The sequence below is a fragment of the Phaethon aethereus genome, assembly GCF_964289735.1.
Source record: "Phaethon aethereus genome assembly, chromosome: 9".
NCBI lineage: Eukaryota > Metazoa > Chordata > Aves > Phaethontiformes > Phaethontidae > Phaethon > Phaethon aethereus.
In genome coordinates, this window is record NC_138585.1 from 21,617,825 (window position 1) to 21,637,550 (window position 19,726).

General features: G+C 36.2%; 1 protein-coding gene across 1 annotated transcript in view; it reads right to left on the minus strand.

The window, feature by feature from the left end:
* The window catches only part of NAALADL2 (N-acetylated alpha-linked acidic dipeptidase like 2), a gene marked incomplete at both ends in the record, with an annotated part of 379,117 nt that overhangs the window by 50,418 nt on the left and 308,973 nt on the right, over window positions 1-19,726 (minus strand). The window contains one exon of the mRNA XM_082003692.1: window positions 18,199-18,294. Coding sequence (XP_081859818.1) covers window positions 18,199-18,294 — 96 coding nt within the window. The remainder of the gene's footprint in view (window positions 1-18,198; window positions 18,295-19,726) is intronic.

Consider the following 19,726-nt stretch of genomic DNA (forward strand, 5'->3'; position numbering starts at 1 on the left):
CATTATTATTTGTCAAGTTTAGCCACGATGCTTCTACAATTCTACTGAAATAACAACAACAAACAGGGAAAGGACTTTTTAAATTTAAGGCATGTATTTTAAGCAGATCTAAGAATCAACTTGCCATAGTGTACGTAAAGAACTAATCTTCCTCGGGCCAATTTCAACACCCTTTCAGTTCAAATTCCAAAGCCTATCAAAAATTAGGTTCTTGCTGAAATAACTGCTTCTATGCTACTCTCTGCATGCACTTCCCACTGTCATCCTTACACAGGCACTAAAGCTTGTGTGGCAAATCAGATTTGAGAGCCGAAAACAAAACAAACCCTCAGAGCAAAACCAACAACAAAACCAAATGATTACTTTTCAGTCAGATCAAACTTAATCCTGCTTACTCTGTGGTAGCATTCAGATTGGCTTAGGGGATCTGTGAATCTATAAAGTCAGCAACATTCAGCTGATGGATACTTCTGATGATCTCAATTATTAAATTAGTTTCGAGGTCTTTCAAAAATCCAATTCCAATAGCAGGTGCTAAGAACTTGGCATTCAGCTCAGAATTTGATGGAATATAGGTGACAGGACGGGGAGAGGCAGTAAATCAGAAGTGATGTATCAAAGACGAGGGGAAACAAGCATTTCTTGCTATTTAAGAATTTTTTACTTTTCCTGAGATACTTCTAAAAACAGGAAAAAAGTGGAACTGAAAACTTAAATTCCAATAGTGTTCTTCCACAGTAAGGTAAATCAATCATATTAAAACCAACATGTGTAACAGTACAACTTTTAAGGTTACTACACCTTTAAGTACTTACATAAATTTTTACATTCATTATATTTATATAATTCCTTACATTACATATGGACTTTCTATTAAAAAATGCATTTGCCAAATCATCTCATCATAGAACAAAATCCAAAAATCAAAGGTTATAGCGTGCTAAGTCACATGCTCTGCTCACACAAGGGAATGTTCTCCATATTTCAACTGAAAATAAAGAAGAGAAAAAAGAACTTTATTTCTTTTTATGTTGATTCGATCAATTTTGCTTTTTTATGATACCTAAAGCTCCTGTACCTGAGCATTTATTCCACTGAGCCTAATCAAGTTTTCCAGTTGCATAAATATAAGTATTTAGTCTTTTTTCTTCAGAGTACTCCTCTGCTTCCATTTAAGCTTTGGGACTAAATTCTCCTCTCAAGTGCAGCAATGTCAACGTGGCCTAGTAGTGGATGATTACTGATGGGATGCAGAATATGGCTTATAATTTAATTCCCAAATAGGTCTTATATTCACAAAGCAGAACAAAACTACACATTTTATTTTGGAATATAATGAATTACATTTGCAGCTGCTGCCTCTCATTTTGCACCTGAAAATCTGAGAGTACATCTGCACGTATGGGCTCCAAACACTTTGTGAGCAGCTAAAAATCTGACCAATATTTTCTTTATACGTGCATTTCATGCAGACCATTGGCCCTTACACTGGATGAAGCCAGAGTGAAGTACACTGAACTAGTACTATAGCAGAAATTAGATCTGGACTCATCTGTTTACATCATATTCAGACAGAGAGCACTAATCGTGAGTTTTAAAAAGAGAAATCTGAATGATTAACACAGGTTGGCGCCTTGACAGATGCAACAGTGTTATTTAAAATTAGATTCCTCAAAACGATATATCGAGGAAAAAACTCGCAGAGGAAATAAAAAAAAAATAAAAATTACCCAATCTCCAACTTTGTGTTCTAAAACTGTTTTTAAGAAAAATAAGCAATAAACCCCCTAGAATCATGAAGTGGTGAAACAATAAGCTAATTTGAGCAGAAGCCAGTGAATTTTTTTTTCTGTTGCCTTGGATATTTTGGAAAGTTGTGATAAAAAGTCTGCCAGTTTGTATACCATACAACTAACTGCAAGTATGTTGGGCTAGAAAGCTGAGCTTTTGTGGATTTGAGTGTTACTAAAATAAAGAAAAAAAATTGTGCTACATTTAAAATATCTTATAAAAATAGAGGAAATATCACTGAGTAGAATATCTTTAGTAACATCTCTTTTTTTTCTATCAAAGTATTTGGATTTTGTGAAAAGAGGGGGTGTGTGTGTATACACATAGCTCAATTAAGCCAGTAAAAACATGATTTTGCCAACTAGGTGCTTTAATTAAAAAAAACCCCACCACATATAAAGTCAATAAGAAAACTAAAACCAACAATTATATTTCTATGTCTGTCATGTAAAAAAAAGAAGGGGTAAGTAACAATTCGTAGTATCAGTGGTTATTTTTTGAGTGGCATTCTTTAGAAGAAGATTGGTCTAGTAATCAATAAAGGAAGGCTATTTCACTGCCTGAATTTTTCCCCTGATTTATTTAAATACCAGAATTTTTGAACACTTATCCAAGTTGAAGTGAAATCTGTAAGGTTGCCTCACTCCAAATTAAAAAGGCTGTGCTGATACAATGCTGTTGATCAGAAAGGGAACATGTTTTATTGTAACAAGATGTCACGTTCACTCTAAAAAGGATTAAAATCAGTTTGTATTCAACTATTTTCACACTTCAATTGCATGCTTGAAACAAGCATTCATTTCTGACAATGCTGACTTGTATCATCCTTAGTACATGTCAATTTTCATCTTAATTGTGCAGCGATTCTTTGTTGGACGCTCCAAAATTCCAGCGAGCTTGCATGAATTTTGATGGATTAGCCATGCTAGTCTCATTGTGCAGGCAAGTCTGAGATAAATGGCTGGACAGGCTATTTGGGCAAATTACTCTCCTTGTCTACAATATATATTGACGAAGTGTGTCAGCATTCATTTACGTATTTATCAGTTTCATTACCCAAATAATAAACCCCCCACATTCCTGGCCCCATCAGCATGAAAGGAGGGTATTATAAGTTATTAACAAAAGGTAATCACAGAGTTGAAATTAAATGTGATCAGAAAAAAAATTAATAATGCATTTCGAAGTCAAGAGTCTTCACATTGTCCACATAAGTCAGATGCAAAAGTATTCCTATTTATTTGACCATTTAAAAAGTAGAACTACCTTGTCACAAGAAAGTAAATGTTCTGCCTTCAGAGTTTCATTCTTCTAAAGGTGTAAGCACATAAATATTGATAGATCACATCTGACGGTAGCAAAATAGAGATTATTTTATTGCTTATCTGTAATAATTTAAAACAGATTAAGTAAACTTCACAATTATCTTTGAATACACACATGCATTATCCCTGTACACCTACTACTGATATAGCTAAGCAATAAAATAAATGGGTTCTCCTTTCATTTACTGAAAGGACAAGGACCCTCCGAGATTCAAGAATTATTGCATAACTATAAGAAAACACTACTTTTTTATGAAAGAGTCTTCCAAGGAAGTATCATTCAGGACATACATTTCAAAATAAAGTTAACAATAAAACTTCATCTTTATTTCTACATAATCATATTAATTTTAGATGAGGAAAAGGCTGCAGCATACTAGAATATACCACTCCATTACTTCAGAACGGTTTCCATCCTTCTTTCTTTCTATCACGCTGAAATGTTACTTTTAATTTATTGGTTACTGGGCTAGTTTCCTAAAACATTTTTAGGTCCAAATGCTGTACTTTGTAATATTAGTTTAAGTTTTGAACTAAAATTATTTCAATAGATAATACAGATGCTGTATCTTTGAAAATCAGTATTATATGTGCATGGTTAGAATCAGGCTGCAATTTATGAAATTCCTGGCCATTAGTTTTACAAGAAGGTATTAAAATAAAAATATAGCTTCACAGCCAGTATATGATCCCTGCTTATGAAACAGAAATATTTCCACTGCACACCTTTTATATTGCTTTGGCTTTATGGTTAGATTGCTATAGACTATACCCAATCCCTGGCCCAAGGAACTGCTGGTGGATGGGGTGATTGTTCCTGTTGGTTGACTAAAGTCTCATGTGCATTATGTTAGCACATGGGCTTGAACCTATTCTGTTGCACTCAAATGGAAAGGATCGCACTTGAACTTGTAAGTCCCAAAGGCAAAACTGACCAGTAGAAGTCCAAGCTTATTTGCCTCTGCCCCTTCTTGCTATCCACGTGGGGATACTCTTATCTACCATGTGAGACTGGCAGCCAGAAAGCCCTATTCAGTCAATAAACAGCAATCTTTCTTCAGTAGGAATGCACTCAAGAAGGTGGGTCTTGCTTTCCTAAACTACATGCTTAGAATAAACTCTTTCAATGTGGTTATCACTTATTTTCTATGGCACAGAATTAACTATAACACAACTGAACTAAGATCTGGTTTCAGGCTCACAGAGGTGAAACAGGGAGACAAGCAGTATTCCCTACTCGTAATCACCGCTTAGCAGAACCTTTCTCTTCTCAAAAGGTGCTGAACAGATCATAAACCCAAACTCTCTGGTATTACCCCAAGATGATCTCTTCTCTTGTACATACTGAAATAAGAAGAAACAGTGAGTTTAACCATCCCCACTGTTTCTGATATAGGATCTTCAGTTCACAATTCTCTGAAAGACACTTCTACTAATTTTATAATTCCAGCTTAAGGCTAACCACCCACTCTAAGTCTAATGTTAATTGGTCTATTCTTAGCTGCTTTAATGCTAGAGTGTCTCAGCAACTGGCAGTATTTTTTATTGTTATTGACCATACGTGTAATAAAAACAGATCAATAAACAAGATGTTCTTCCTGGGATTTTGTAATACCTTTAGCTTATATTCTTTTCTGACTCATCACAATTTTTTTTTAAATATTCACAAGTTTTGTCTCACAAATTTTATACTTTACAAAATTTTTTCACATTGTCCGTCTATGTATTTTAAAAGATAGTCTTCATTCATGCTAATTTGGTTATCCTTCATCTTAGGAGATCTATTAGAAAAGATATACTTGTACTTTTTCAGTTATATCTGATTTAAACACCTGCATATCAATGTATAAGAAGACAGATTAAAAGAAAAAAAGGATAAGAACAAACTACAGTTTCATAGACTGGAGTGTGTTACAAAAACATCTTTAAGATTTTTATCACTGAGAGTACCTCAGGTTTCTCTCATACAACCAGAATTACAAGTCAATTTAGAACAAAAATTTCAAATACAGATTATCGGCCACTGGAATCAGATCTTCACAGCACATCTGCAATGAGGGCATCAATGAGTAGGGCTTTTCAACAGGCCCAGTCACTCCTATTACTGCCACATTGACTGTAAAATTCAAGTAGAGTTTCATGGCACAGCATAATGTAATCTGAAGTTCTGGATGTTTATTTTGTCTCTTGATCAGTAATTAAGGGCTAACATTCCAAAAATTTAACAAGTTTTTTTAATACAAATTCTACACCTAACCTGACAAGTTTTTAGAAGGATTTATAGAAGCACCTTTATTTGTATAATCAAGCTTGTATAACCTTTGGACCAGTTTCTTTCCTTCTATGGCTTGAAGAACTCAAATCTGCAACTTCCATTACCCAAAGGTATACTATAGTGTGTCTAGGCTACGGGCCATTCTTGATGCATGCATCTAGATGCACATCTCTAACAGTGAAGACGCAGAAAAGAATCTGAGTTTCACTGATTCTGGAAACAGAACAATGAAAAAAGAGCGGTGTGTATTTGTATTGTACCAATTAGTGTGGTAAGTGGCAGTCCTAGCTTCCACAATGTGTAAGATTTTTACATTAAACAGTGTTGATGTAGAACAAAGGTTTCTTAGAGGGTCTGTGCTTTGCAGCAGAGTTAGAGCTCCACATTCCAAAAAGACTATTCTAGTAAACAGCCCTTGTTCAGGCTCCAATGCTTAAGAAAAGAGTACAATTTTTTTTCAGACATAAGTTTGTGCGTAATTTTTAGTATTAGGTTCCTGCAGGCATTCCCCAACTCAGAGCATAATAGGTTGGTTCTTAGGAGCTTTTTTCCAGGACACACATTTCTTCTTATCCACAGTACAGACATTTAATTTTGGTCTTATACTCCCCTCTCTGGATGGCCACAATTCTAAGAAATGCTAAGCACCAAGATGATGGTTGCAGCAGAGTTCAGCTATCAGTTTGATGCTAAAATAGGTGTCGACATGTAAAGACAACATTTAGAACACTGGATCAGACTAAGCCTCCTGCAAAAACCTGACATTTTAAAATTCCTTAAAGGAAACCAAACTCTTGAAAATCTGGTTTTGAATTCAGAACTGAGCTCATGAAGGAGACTTCAGCATCTGTAAAGCTCCGATGTGTTTGTAGATATGCCACGGAACAAAATAAAGGCAAAGCATGTCAATAATACAAGTAAACCAAAGAAAGTTCTAAGTATGGTCTAAAAAATAAAATGAACAAATAAACATACATCTTACCAGCTGTATTTCCCCAGGTATTTCTGCAAGTTGTTTGCAAAACCAACTAATTTGTTCATACTACTTAAGCAACTATTTCCATCTCTTGTTAAAAAGCACTTAAGCAGATACTTTAGTTCCACTGAATTGACCTCATATTCACTCATATGCAAATTGGATTATGTTAAATTAACAAAAAAAAAGGAAAAAAGATTCACTACTACATTATTGTTAGTAGAAACTTAGTGTTTTAAGAGCCACACTCTGGGGAAAGTATTGTCTGATTTGACATCTTTGTCAAAAAATCTGCAGACAGAAAAGGGCTAACATAGTGAACTAATACAACAGACAAGATACTTTCAGAGTACCCAAAGGAACTATTCCTCTAGAATGCTAGTTTCTTGTTTAAAGAAAAACACATCTTCCTTGCGCAGCCACCAAAGTCAGTACATGTATGCCAAGAATAAAGATTGAATCTTTGACAGATGAAGTATTTGTTAACCAGTAACAAATGCCTACAGTAGTGCTCATGCTAAAGAACGGATTAATAAAATTATACTCCAATGAATTCAGTAACTAAGTGTGGGAAGAACAGGATAGTGGGAAATGTAGGGGAAAATTCAAATAACCCTAGGCATATTCCTACCTATTAGAGTAGCAAGCTTCAGGTTTGTTTTTTCAGTTGTTGGTTTTTGGTGGTTCAACATAAACATATGCATTGATATTCCTTCAAAAATGCATGCAAATGTCCAACTATTCTATATCACTCATAGCTTATGCTTTCAAAATAAAAGCAATGGATATAAAATAAATTTTCCCATCACTCGGTACAAAGCCAGTATTTGACAAATTTGAAACAATTATTTAACTTGTGCAATAAGTATGCAGTGGCTTCTTTGTATAGTCGTGATCATCAACCACCAGAAAAAAAAAATAGTAAGACATCTGTCATGAATATCTTTGCTGAAAGTCTGTCACCAATGCAGCATTTAGTAACCAGCTAGAGATGCAGTCAGATTACAAATCTCAACATAACCAAAATAAGGCACTGGAAATGAAGGCACTGCTGTAGGCAATGTAACTTCTTTCCAAGCCAGGTAAGTCCCACTAACACAGGCACTCACATGGCTTGAGTACATAGTAGAAGACTGCCCAGGTTGTCACAGACAGTAGGTGAAATTCCAGCAAATCCCAAACGCGTGCTAAATTCCAACTTCAAAAATCTAGCTTCAGCTTTGAAATATGCCCCAGTCTTTGTCTACAGTGTCAGACAAAGCACCAGTTTCTGCAAGTTACTGATGAATTCAGGTGAGGAGATGAAGTAGTTGTTCAGTTATTATAAGTACTATTTTTGACCCATGGTATTCCATTTTCACATATGGGGATTAAACAATGCTTCCTCTCATTCCTACCTTATCTTCTTTTCCTTAGTCAGAGTGCTGTAATTTGGAGTAAAAAAATTCTTCCAATAAACACCACCAATCTTGGGTTTCTCTCATAAGATTTAAAATGATATATTATGTATAAATTTATATATTTATCCTGTATTTGATTGGATCAGATAGAGTTGACATATTTGTTTACTTCACTTAAATTGGAACTCTAGCTTGAAAAATGATGCAATGATTTTTTTCCTTTTTCACTGACAGTTGACAGAAAATCTGGAGAGAAACAGTAAAATTTAGGTCTCAAAGAGGAATTCAGGAACTGTGTGGTTCTAAACAGCAATCTGTTTAAGAAACATTCAGACAGAAGTCAATGCTAACTTTTTTTAAAGAACATGCAGCCTTGCTGCAATATCAAAAAGATTTAAGGAACATAGAATTAATTCTCTCCCAACAGTCAGAGAATTTAAGTTGGGACTGTACACAGACAATCCATGGGAATGGTTTCTACACAAACCGTGCTACAAATGATGGCTATGTTTTCTTGTTTATTCAGCTTCTCTTGTTTATTGGAGCCACAGTTCCCTGGTTATTTTGATATTTTCATAGTTGTCAGACTTCTCAAAGCTGAAAACATTCAATTCCAGCCAGTCAAAAAGAAGCCCAGAAACAATCTTGGAATACTCAAGTCTTGGCATCTTTCCACAACTTCATGAATAAATAGCACAGGAGGAAATGGAATTCGTTCTGTCCTGTAATGCTGCTTCCATTTTGAAGGACCTAGCAGGAAAGGTGTGGAAAATTCCAGGGGGGTAGTGGAGTGGGGTTTTTTTTTAATACCTGACTGAACCAAGTGAAGTTGTGTTGGACAGTGCAGCTGGTTCATCGATTTTTTACCAGGGGTTCTGCAATTTCAACCTATTTTTACTACCTAGTCTTTATCCATCAGAGTTCAAGTATAAAATGCAAGAGTCCTTGAGGCTACTTGCTTTTAGGAACAAAGAACTACTGAAAAATTCTAAGCATATCTACCCTCACTAGGCTAGAGCAGATAGAGAATATGCCGTCTGGCCAAACACAATATGACTGTCTGTCAGAAACCATCATGTCTTCAGCAGCAAAGTCACCTCTTTCACATCTAACCCTGAGAAAATCCCCAGAAAGGTTTTTTTTTTGCTTTGCTGTTACTTCCCTGTTCACCACAATTCATACAGCATCCCCAAAGTTACTGTGCCAGTTTTTATCACCAAACTTGCTCTTGTTTTTATTGCTGCTGACAATAGCTACAGAATAAAATAAACATTGTCAGAAGGGAGTTTTCAGAAGGGAGTTTTCAGCAGGTTTGTATTTACCCTGTGCTTGAACTGGATTATATGTTCTTTCATGCAAGAAGGCTAAAGGTAAAACAAAAACTCTCACTTGTGTGCTTAAGAGAGTATGTGCTAAATCAATCCATTTCCGTGAAATATGGCTGTGCTTCTTTGCAGAAAAATTCGGACAAGTTTGTTTTTGTGTGAATGCAGTCAGATTGTCACCACAGACAATGTAGTTCTGCTTTGCACATCTGAAATACCATTAAGCCACAGGTACTAGTAAGATGCTCAGCACCAGTATATGAGAGGCTGATCAGTAAAGCAAAGCAAGTCATTTAAGTTACAGAGAGACTATCTGGCAATTGGTGCATTACGCTGCAGCTACCCTGCTACATCACCTTATGGCAGGTGAGAGCTGCTGAAACCTCATGAACTGCTGCCAGCTGTAGGAGGACAAACATAAAAATCAAGAGATGGCCAAGTCATCCTGCAATTTCTCAAAAAGACCCCATACAGGTGCTTTTATGGGTGACAGAGCATTCAAATGATACCGCAGACAATTCTGATGTCTTCAAAACAATGTCAAAGTCCACATCTAAAAAGTCAGTATCAACAGCAGATTGTCTCAAACATAGATATTAATCAGGCCCCCCAGCCTGGTTCTCACTTCATACACTGAGAACTGTGCTTCTGTTCTGCCAACTTCAGCAACTCTGTCACTTACCCCTGGTCCATATTCCTGTTTGTTGGCTGGAGGCTTGGATACTTTGTTTTGGAAGTATAAAATCGTAAAATAATTTGTCTTTAAAAAGACATGAGAGGTCTGTTGGTCTGTGCAGAACTCATGTCTTTGGAGGCATGATGATGAAGAGACTGAGAAATGATGTGAAAGTCTGACATATGCAATCAGACAGGAATTTTACAAATTACATCACAAGGAATACATCACTGAAGAAAGTTAACTGGAGAAATGACCTGTGAAAATTGACACTCCAAAGTGTCAGATTCTCATGATGGAAATCATGGCATACAGCAAAAATTTCCAGTTTGCAAACCACACAGTGACACAGGGGGAAGGCTGCCATATATTTGCCTGGGCCTTCCAAGGATAAAGGGTTTTCTGGGCTTGGCTTGGATATGCAATACACTCGGCTGCATCAGACTTTTCCTTCCTGAATATTTCCGACCCGTTCTGCATGTCCACACAAGCACTTTAACACTGCAAGTGCTGTAACTCTGACTGGTGTAATATTCTGTCTCTGCTGTTTGTAAATCTTAATTCTTCCAAATCCTCTAGTTCCACATAGAGGAAATTTTAAAATTAAAATAGAAGATACATCAATGGAAATCCAGATGTACAGCTGCCTTGATGCAGAGGCCAGTGGGATACCTAAGCACAATGCCACACAGCTTTTTTCAAGAACAATCTGATACCAAAATGGGCATGTTGTAGTGGGAACAACACATGAATGTGAATGTACTCTGATGAAACAGCTATGCCAGTAATAATATGCTGGCAGAAATGTTTCTGGTAAAACTCTGCAACATAGATGTGCTGTACGTGGTTTGTGAAAGTGTTTCCACTTGATATTATGGACATTGCATCCCTTCCAAAACTACAAGAGATGCTTCAGTGAAATGTGAAGAAATTTCAAGCTGGTTGACTACAATGAGATTTCGTTTTGATTTTAAACTCTGGCAGGAAACAGCATTATTGCTGTTCTTCACAGTATTGTTCTACTGATTCACAATCTGCACTCCCAGTCTTTGGGGTTGTAAGGGTTTGCCACCTTCATGTTAATTTAGATATGCTGTATTATGGTTCATAAATTTAATATTTCAATAATTGATGGCAATCTCATATGTATAATTTTTTTATATATATATATATATATATATCTCCATAGTTACTTTTAGCCTTTTCAGTATAGAAGCACACCAAAAAAGAGCTCATTTGGAGATACCATGTAGGAAGATGAAATAGAATTTGCTACCTGAATATTTAGCAGAGGTAGCATGCACCAAACCACAGATTTTGATTTTTAGGAAGTTTACACAGAAAGAAGTACCAAAGTTACGGATATCACTGCATTGCCAAGATGAATGGGTATTCCCTATGCCTGTACTAGAGAATTAATGGGACTAGACAATGGGTGAATGGGAATATATATCCCTCCCACACTTCAAAGGAAAAGAACAGTATGATCCTGTTAAAGAATCCCTCAAATCAACATTCCTGTGCTGTTCTTTATCTGTGGACAAAATGTGAATTTCATTTACCAAGAGCCCTGCAGTCCAGTTCTTTTCATTCTATTTGCATCAAGAAAACAATCTGCCTGTCATCTTCTTGGAAGTGTTTATTTTTTTTTTTAAAAAAGGAAATACTACAGTATGTTACACAAAAACCCCCTGTTTCCCCTACAATTGAAAACATCCCTCCCTATTGGCGTTTTATTTAATGTTTAGAAGTTAATTGCATTACGGTAGCTCCATAATTGAAGTGTAGAGCGATCAGGATCACTAATAATTTTCTCAAGAGTTATCTGTTAGCACCCATAATTCATCATAAATCCAATTATGTCACTTCTGTCATACCTTTCAACACTTTGGTGCCTGCCAGAGTAAAAATCAATAAAAGATGATTATTATTCCATGGCTGATACTGGGTAAGTGGCTCCAGTGGCACTCCCTGTTGGGGGACTGCCATTAAAGCTTTTAGAACTGCATAATCCGAGTCTCATTAGGCTACTCTAGTGAGTATACCTCATAACATAAAAGCATTTTCAAACTTGTTAATGACTCCCGTTGACTAGTTACCATGAAAGACTGTGCTGAATAACACTGATGAAACTTATTGAAAAACAGCACATACTTTTCTGAGTACGCATTTGAAAACAATGGAGTTTCACCTCCCTTCCCCTGGTCTGATGGAAAAAACCATTCTCTGCCACACAGGCACATATTTCTCCATTTTAATACTTGATATATGTATTATAAAACACACTGGAAATTACAAGGTCTGCAAATCTCACATAAGGTACCACTAAATTTTGTACTGCAACATGCTGCTGTCATGAATGTCTTGGTTCTTCACCACCAGGAAGCCTACTTATTTCTCTTTCTCCTCTGAATCTTTCAGAGCAGCCTGGGCCTTGCAGCAGTCTACCCTAAACCCACCTTTAAAGTGCCAAGATCTAAGATAAATTGATCTGACAAGTGTTCTGACAAATTAGATCTTCTAAGCACTCAGATTACAGCTCTATCTCTTACCTGCCACATTCAGCAATCTCCTCCTTTTCAAAGTGTTCATGAAATTAAGCTAACTACTGTCTTCAGAGAGCACAAGGCACAACTAGCAGATTATTTGTTCTTACACCAAACCTCATGTAAAAAACTATGTTGAAATTTTTCCATTGTTACTTAGTATCAAGCCATTCACATAGAAAAAAATTCATTAAAGCCCTATTTCCTTCAGAGAGATTAATAAATAATAATAATTTGAATAAATTCAAACAATTTCCTGCCAAAAACAGCATAAGCTTTTCCACCAGCTTCAGTGGCCATATAAGCAAAGCACACTACAAAAGATATGCAGTGGCAAATGAGTTTCATCAAATTGAACACTAAGCACACCTCTGCTACCAAGACTGAAAGATACTCCTTTCCTTGTGTCCTTCTTGACCTTCATCCCACAATATTTGAGCACTGGGCTGAAAAATGGCAGGCTCATTGCTGGAAAATATGAAGCGATGCGCATAGGAGAAAACCTATGAGTATACACAGACAATCAGGACGTATGTATTAGCTCATGTCACTGAAGAAACAGATATTCTTATTGTCATGAATAGTTTACGGATAACAGCAGTCTAAAAGATGAAGAGAATGTTGAAGATTATTGAGGAAGGATTAGAGAAGAAAACATCATAGAGAATCTATACATCCACAGTGATTCAGCATGCTGAATATGGTACATGGTTCTAATTATCTTAAAAAAAAAGATGCCATAGAACTGCAGAAGTAGAGAGGTAATGCATTAGTAGGTAAGAATGACTTACCCATGAGGACAGCTCAAACTGGTTACTACACTGAGACACAAAACAGTTTACAACGGAAAGCAACTGGTATCGAAAAGTAAATAGAGCATGTTTGTTTATTATTTCTCATACAAAGGCAGAAAAAAACCAGTGAGATAAACAAGCAGCAATTTTAAAGTAAGGGGACACACACACACAGAGGAATTAAATTGTAGGGGATGTTGCTATGGGATGTTATGGAAGTCAGAATGCAAATGAATTTAAAAAGGGCATAGATAACTACACATGTAACAGAGCTGGAAATTAGTGTAGAGGTGTGATGATGAGCCTAAGAAATATTGCACTCCCAAATGACAGTAAGTAGCAAAGTATCCCAGAGGAAGTATCATGGGATGATTCCCTGATTCTACATGTTTATTCCCCAAGAATCTACTAGTCGTTAATAGCAGTGGTAGACTTTTGTACCACATGGGGATTTGTTCTTGTCTAGCAAGGTTATTCCTACTCTGGAGGCTATACGTCAACCAAGGAGTAACATAAACTTTTTCTGAAATCCATTAGCTTGGATAATGTTTTTTCCATATCAAATGCTCTCAAATATACAAAAAAGACCCAAGTGAGGCCAAACCCTCCTTCACTATAAAACCATCAATACACAAGAAATTTGGTAATAGATATTACTTCTTGACACTTGCTTTTTTCAGATATTTCAATTTTTTCTCCAGGTATCTCAACTCTGTAACATCTTCAAACATACTCGAAACCAGTATGCCTTTCTTGCATTCAACATTTTCTGTTTCCAAACCTCACTCATAGAATAGTTTGGGTTGGAAGGGACCTTTAACAGCCATCTTGTCCAACTCCCCTGCAATAAGCAGGGGCAGCTTCAACTAGAGCAGGCTCAGAGCACCGTCCAACCTGTACCTGGAATGTTTCCAGGGATGGGGCATCCACCACCTCTCTGGGCAACCTGGGCCAGGGTTTCACCACCTTCATTGTGAAAAATTCCTTCCTTGTATCTAGTCTAAATCTACCCTCTTTTAGTACTGATACAATAAAGTATAGCTTCAAGAACTAAATACCAACTGTGTCTCAAAAACACCAAGTACTTCTGCATGTTCCAATAGTTGAAGAGTCATTCAGATCAGGTCTCAGCTGGTTGCTAAAGGAACTGAGGCTGTAATTTTAAACACAAAGTCTTTTGCATAAGCAGGTGTAAAATGCATGCTTCTACATATGGAAAATGTATTTTTTTGGTGCTATGAAATGGAACAATTTTTTGCCTCTTTAAGCAGATTTTTATTTGGCCATTAAGATTTACCAAAGGAAACAAAATACAAGGATTATTAATGGAAGCAAAAATTATCGTTAAAAATGGATTCTTTATTGAAGGTGGATACTACAGTCAAATTAGCATCATTGTAATGGAAGGCATTACATTAATGTATGAACACAGCATATTATTTCCTGGGTCTAGGCCTTAGCTTGTACCAGGCCTCTAAAGATCACAGAATCTTTAGTTCAGATATGGCAGAATGCCGCTTAACTTCAGACGATAAGCTATTGTCTACGGACCTACAATACTTTAGATTTATTTTCCAGGACTTGTATTTCCAAAACCTCACAGGTCTTTCCTGAATTTAACTTACTACAATTTAAACTTTTATAATCTAATATCATGGAGAACTTGATAAATGACAAAGATTTGCAGAGTCTTCAAAGCCATGATAGCTGGTTAACAGTGTTTTGTACTACTCTAGTTCTGTAAACAAGGATTTCAATAGTTGATATGTGGATAAATAGTGGTAAAATAACCAGCTATGCATCTGAATAAATCAGAATACAGCATTTTCACTGTGTGAAAAAAATTTAAGATTAATAAAAATGCATTTGGTCTCAAGAATAAAAAGTTACAGTTTCAAATATTTTCATAAACTATTTCTGAGAAAAAAAGGCAATGAAAATTATTAAATTTTGAGTTTGTTATATTTGAGTATTTAATTTCTTTTAACATAAAAACCAGTTTTGCATGAAAAATCTTTTGAAATCAGAATTCGAAATTTCTGAAGCAGTTATCATACCTGTTTTACTTGCAATTGCAACAGAGCATACACAGTCAGTTGGCAGGTACTTGTTGAGAAGCATTAACTTCCAACTGAGGAGTGGAAATTCTAACTACAAGCTAACTTCTCGCCATGAACTTTTTCTTGCAAATATGTGTAATTTAACACAAAGCTAGAGATTTCTAACCTTTTGAAGATATAACATGGTCTCATCTATTCAGAGTACCACAATGAAAATATGAAGATTTCAGATTAGGGAATAGCATTAAAAATGCTTAGTTAACTAAATAAATTTATAGCATTTCCTTTAAATCCCATATCCAAGTAATATTTTTACTTTCAAGACTTCAGTAATATACTAAGTCTTGATCACTCAAACTGTAAGGTTTCTGAGGTATTCAAAATTTCTGCACTCTAATGAATACAACTTGCTTTTGTAACTTAGAAGTGTTTTTCCTTTTAGATTGCTTCTAAATGTCAACAAACCTCTGTTTTCAAGGATACAAGATGAAATGGTATTTCAGGATATGTAACATTTCTGTATTTTTATCTGCTTCTCTCTCACTCAAATAAAAATGTATCTTACTTATTTTTAGCTATACTAGCTCAAAGACAACCATCAGGCATATACAGTAACTGATAAATGCAAAAAAAGTATTTTTAATAAACTACTTTTTACTAGAAACAAAAAATGTGGAAGCACCAAGCATCATGTATCAACCATGTGCACAGTATAATACACAGAATGCTGCTAGCACCCATACATTGACCGTGGATAACTGATGAACAATGTAATGGTATAGAATAGGTATTTTTTAAAAGATTTGTATCTCCACGTGACTAGAATTTTCTTTCTTTTAGTAATTATAGATGTTTTTGTTAAAGCTAAACTGAGAATATTTTTTTTTCTTCATGAAGAAATAAAACTTCATTAAGCTTTTTCCTCCTTAAGGGCTCACATTGATTATCCACACATGTGCAACATAGAGAGGACATATTTAAAGTTCCAATAACGGAGATACAAAAAACCACCATCACCACCACCACCACCAAAGCCTCAGCAGCCTTCCAAGGTTGCCCAAAACATGGAAACCAGTGTCAGTTTAAAAAAGAAAATCTCTAAAATGAGATGAGTCTTCAGAATTCAGACTACATATGCAGCAGCTTGTCTGCACTAATATGCAGCCACCGGAATCAAATGTAGGGCTGAAAGAAGATCTTTCCAAGGACAAGGTGATATGATATCACCTCAGGTATGAAGCTGGATAAATGTTACCACACAAAGACACATTAAGGCCTTGTATAAAGTACTGCGTGCATTTCTGGACATTCACACAAAGAAAATGCTTTCAAATTGGAGCAGATGACAAACGCTAGGATAAAGGGAGGGGCAAAGGAAAGCCCATCTTCCAGGAGAAGGGAAAGACAACGCCTGGCTTAGTTATTCTGAGAAAAAGTTTGAGGGGGGGAGTGGAGGGAACCAAGAGGTAACACCACTGTTATCTAACTACAAAGAAGAGTAAACAATAAATGAAATTTAGAAAACTTTTGCTGTTCAAGTTATTCAGAAACTATGTTATGATCAATTAAGCTAAGCTAAAGATGACAAAATTACCAGCTGAGCACCTCACTCCACTGCTGCAGATATTATGCATATTGATAAAAGTATCCTGGGCTACAGTCTAAAAGGCAAAATGGAAATACAGTCAAATCCTAGTGCAATCTTCATCAAGTTTTATCACAGAAAATTGACTTAAAATTATTTGTAATGATTTAAACAGTACCAAAATGCTTCAAGTGAACTGTCTAATAAATATTTTTCTGTGTTAGTCAACATTATAAAGCAAATACTAAAATACAGATTATTCAGATTACACATGGCCCATCACACGCTGATTAGTAAACCAAAAATTAATTATACAGTAAATAATCACACATCTACTTCCCTCAGTTTTTGGGAAGAAATTTGGCAAATCTTTTCAGTGACTTCGGCATCAAGGATAGCTTAAAAATCATCAATTCCATTAAAGGGCCTCAGAGAAGACTTGTCTTGTGATTGTTCCTTAACTATCAGACTCTGCCAAGCTTCAAAAGAATGTCTAGGAATATGTACTCCTTTAAAAAAACCAAACCAAACCAAAAAAAACCCAAAAACCCAAACACCAAGCAAACAAACAAAAAACCCCTAAAGCCCCCAAGATCAGTCACTGTCTATTTTGGCAAAGATGCTGATCTGCCTACTTGCTAAATCTGCACACTGCTGATCTTTGTGAATTTATTTTTGTTGTTGCCAAAAGAAATGTTTCAACAGCAGCTGCTTTTCCAAAAGAAGTAGCTCTGAATAAACAAAGAAATCTGTTTGTGAGGTCTACATAGCTCTGGTTTATAAGAAATCCAATTATAAGAAGTGTGTACGAATCCATTAAGTTGGACTCATGTCTCTTTGTATAAACAGGGATTGCTGATAGGACAGAGTAGAAAAGAGCACTTTAGGGCAAGGAGTAACTTTGTATTAATAAATAACATGGAGGAGGTATTCTACTGGGGAGGCAAGAGGGGAGTCAGAACACATTAAGTTTGGGAGCATCCCCTCTGTAGAGCACTCTTCAGAATCATGGGATGGCCATCCCTTCCTCCCCGGTGAGCACAGGGTCACAGCTCGTACAGCCAAGTATCTGTGCACGTGAAGGTGCCCCCAGAGACCCCTCTTCACTGACAAAATTGACAGCAACAAACTTGCTACTTCCTGCCATCTAGTGGGGCTCAATGCCCTGCACTCACGCCAATAAGTTTAATGTGAACCATGCAAAATAGAATTGAATCACATAAAATTACGCACTTGCACATAAAAGTGTTTTGATCATACAAGTTGACCAATATAACAGTAAAGACTATTCCAAAGGTGAATCTCAATGAAAAAAAACACCACAACTTTTAACCACATTCAAAGGGTTCACAGGAAAAAAGAGATTATCTTTCAAAATTATTAACAAATTCAAATTTGGCCATGTGAAAGAAAGTACGTGTAAATGAGATCTCCGTTTCTGTTACCTTTGCAATGGTCTCGTGCAGGCTGAAGGACGGATCCAGCTCTTCCGTTCTTGTTGTATGTACAGGAAAGAGAGCTTCAGAGAGAAAGCCAGAATTCTGTGAGGAAGAAATAAGAAGCTTTTTAGGATTCCATATTGATTTCCTCCTTCAAATGCTTATTGGATTTTGTTCAGAGATTGAAAAACCCTTCAAACTGTTCTTAAGTTTTGCTGATTATTAGTACTTATTTCACCGATCTAATTAACTGATTCAAAGTCCCTGAAAAAGGCAAAACCCCCTAGGTCTTATGACCTTATCTCTGGAATGGCAATTGTCTTTGTAATTACGCTTCCCAAAGCAACTAAAAATTTTGCCTAGAGGGAGAAAAAATATCCACACAGATTTCATTCTGAGCTAGGCAGCAATCAGACATTTTATTAAATACTTTATGATTTAGTCTTCAGAAGAAATGTAAACACAATAATCAAAGAATATCCTTTTATCTTCTGCAACCATCCTACTTCTGTATACAGTAATACTATCTACATAATATGGGGTTTTGATCAGTTCCCTAGAATTATATCCTTTGCTTGACCACTCTTCTTAGCACCAGACAATCTTAATATATTATTTGTACAACATGTTCGCCTCTTCTTGTACTCTAAGTAAGCAAGAAATTAGGTTACATTATTTGCTGTCAAAAGGAAATAACAAACTGATACGCAGGTGTGGATGAAAAAAAGGCGAAACAATACAAAAGAAAACCCCAAGCCTCCTGGTACAAAAACAGATGTAGAGGTGCACCTTGATGGACTGAGATGCTTGATTTAGTTAAGCATACTTTGAATACACTCACTGTTCACCAATCGCAATGCGTTCAGTACAAAAGCACAGAAACTATGGCCAAAGTTATTTCAGAGATCGACAGGAGGACGTGACAGTGCATGAGTATCAGACCATTCTAAAATGTACTAGCTATGAGAAGTTCTTTTCAACATACTCTTCAAAGTGAACTCTGATGCACAAATAACCAGAGATGCATCCACCGCATTTACCTATGTCCTGAAAAGGAACAAAACTTCACCTCAAGCCCTCTGCCAAACTCTGGTTAGCTCTAGGCAACTAAGTTCGACATCATAATATTCTGTAACTCCTTTTGGAAGGCCTAAATCTTTCTTTATCCATGAAACTTATTCTAGATTTTGATTCTAATTTTGGATGCCAGCACCTAAATATATTACTGTGTTTAACTAGAATAGCCTAAGGTCCTTTATTGCATTTTGTATTTAATGTAAAATGTACTGTGTGCCACGCAGGATCACATACAGGCTTACCAGAGGGATGGACTGGGGACTGCAGAGGACTACAAGCCTCCCATTAACATACTTCCTTGTAGCATGTCTTTGCATCTGAGTGATGGGAAACCAGTCCTGTCCTCTGTTTGACAGCCCGGGTAGACTCTCTCGGGAAGTATCTAGCTACAGATTAAGTTAGACCAGTTCTAGAACTAACATTTTGCATGCATCTTTTAATGCCACTTTTTTTTCTG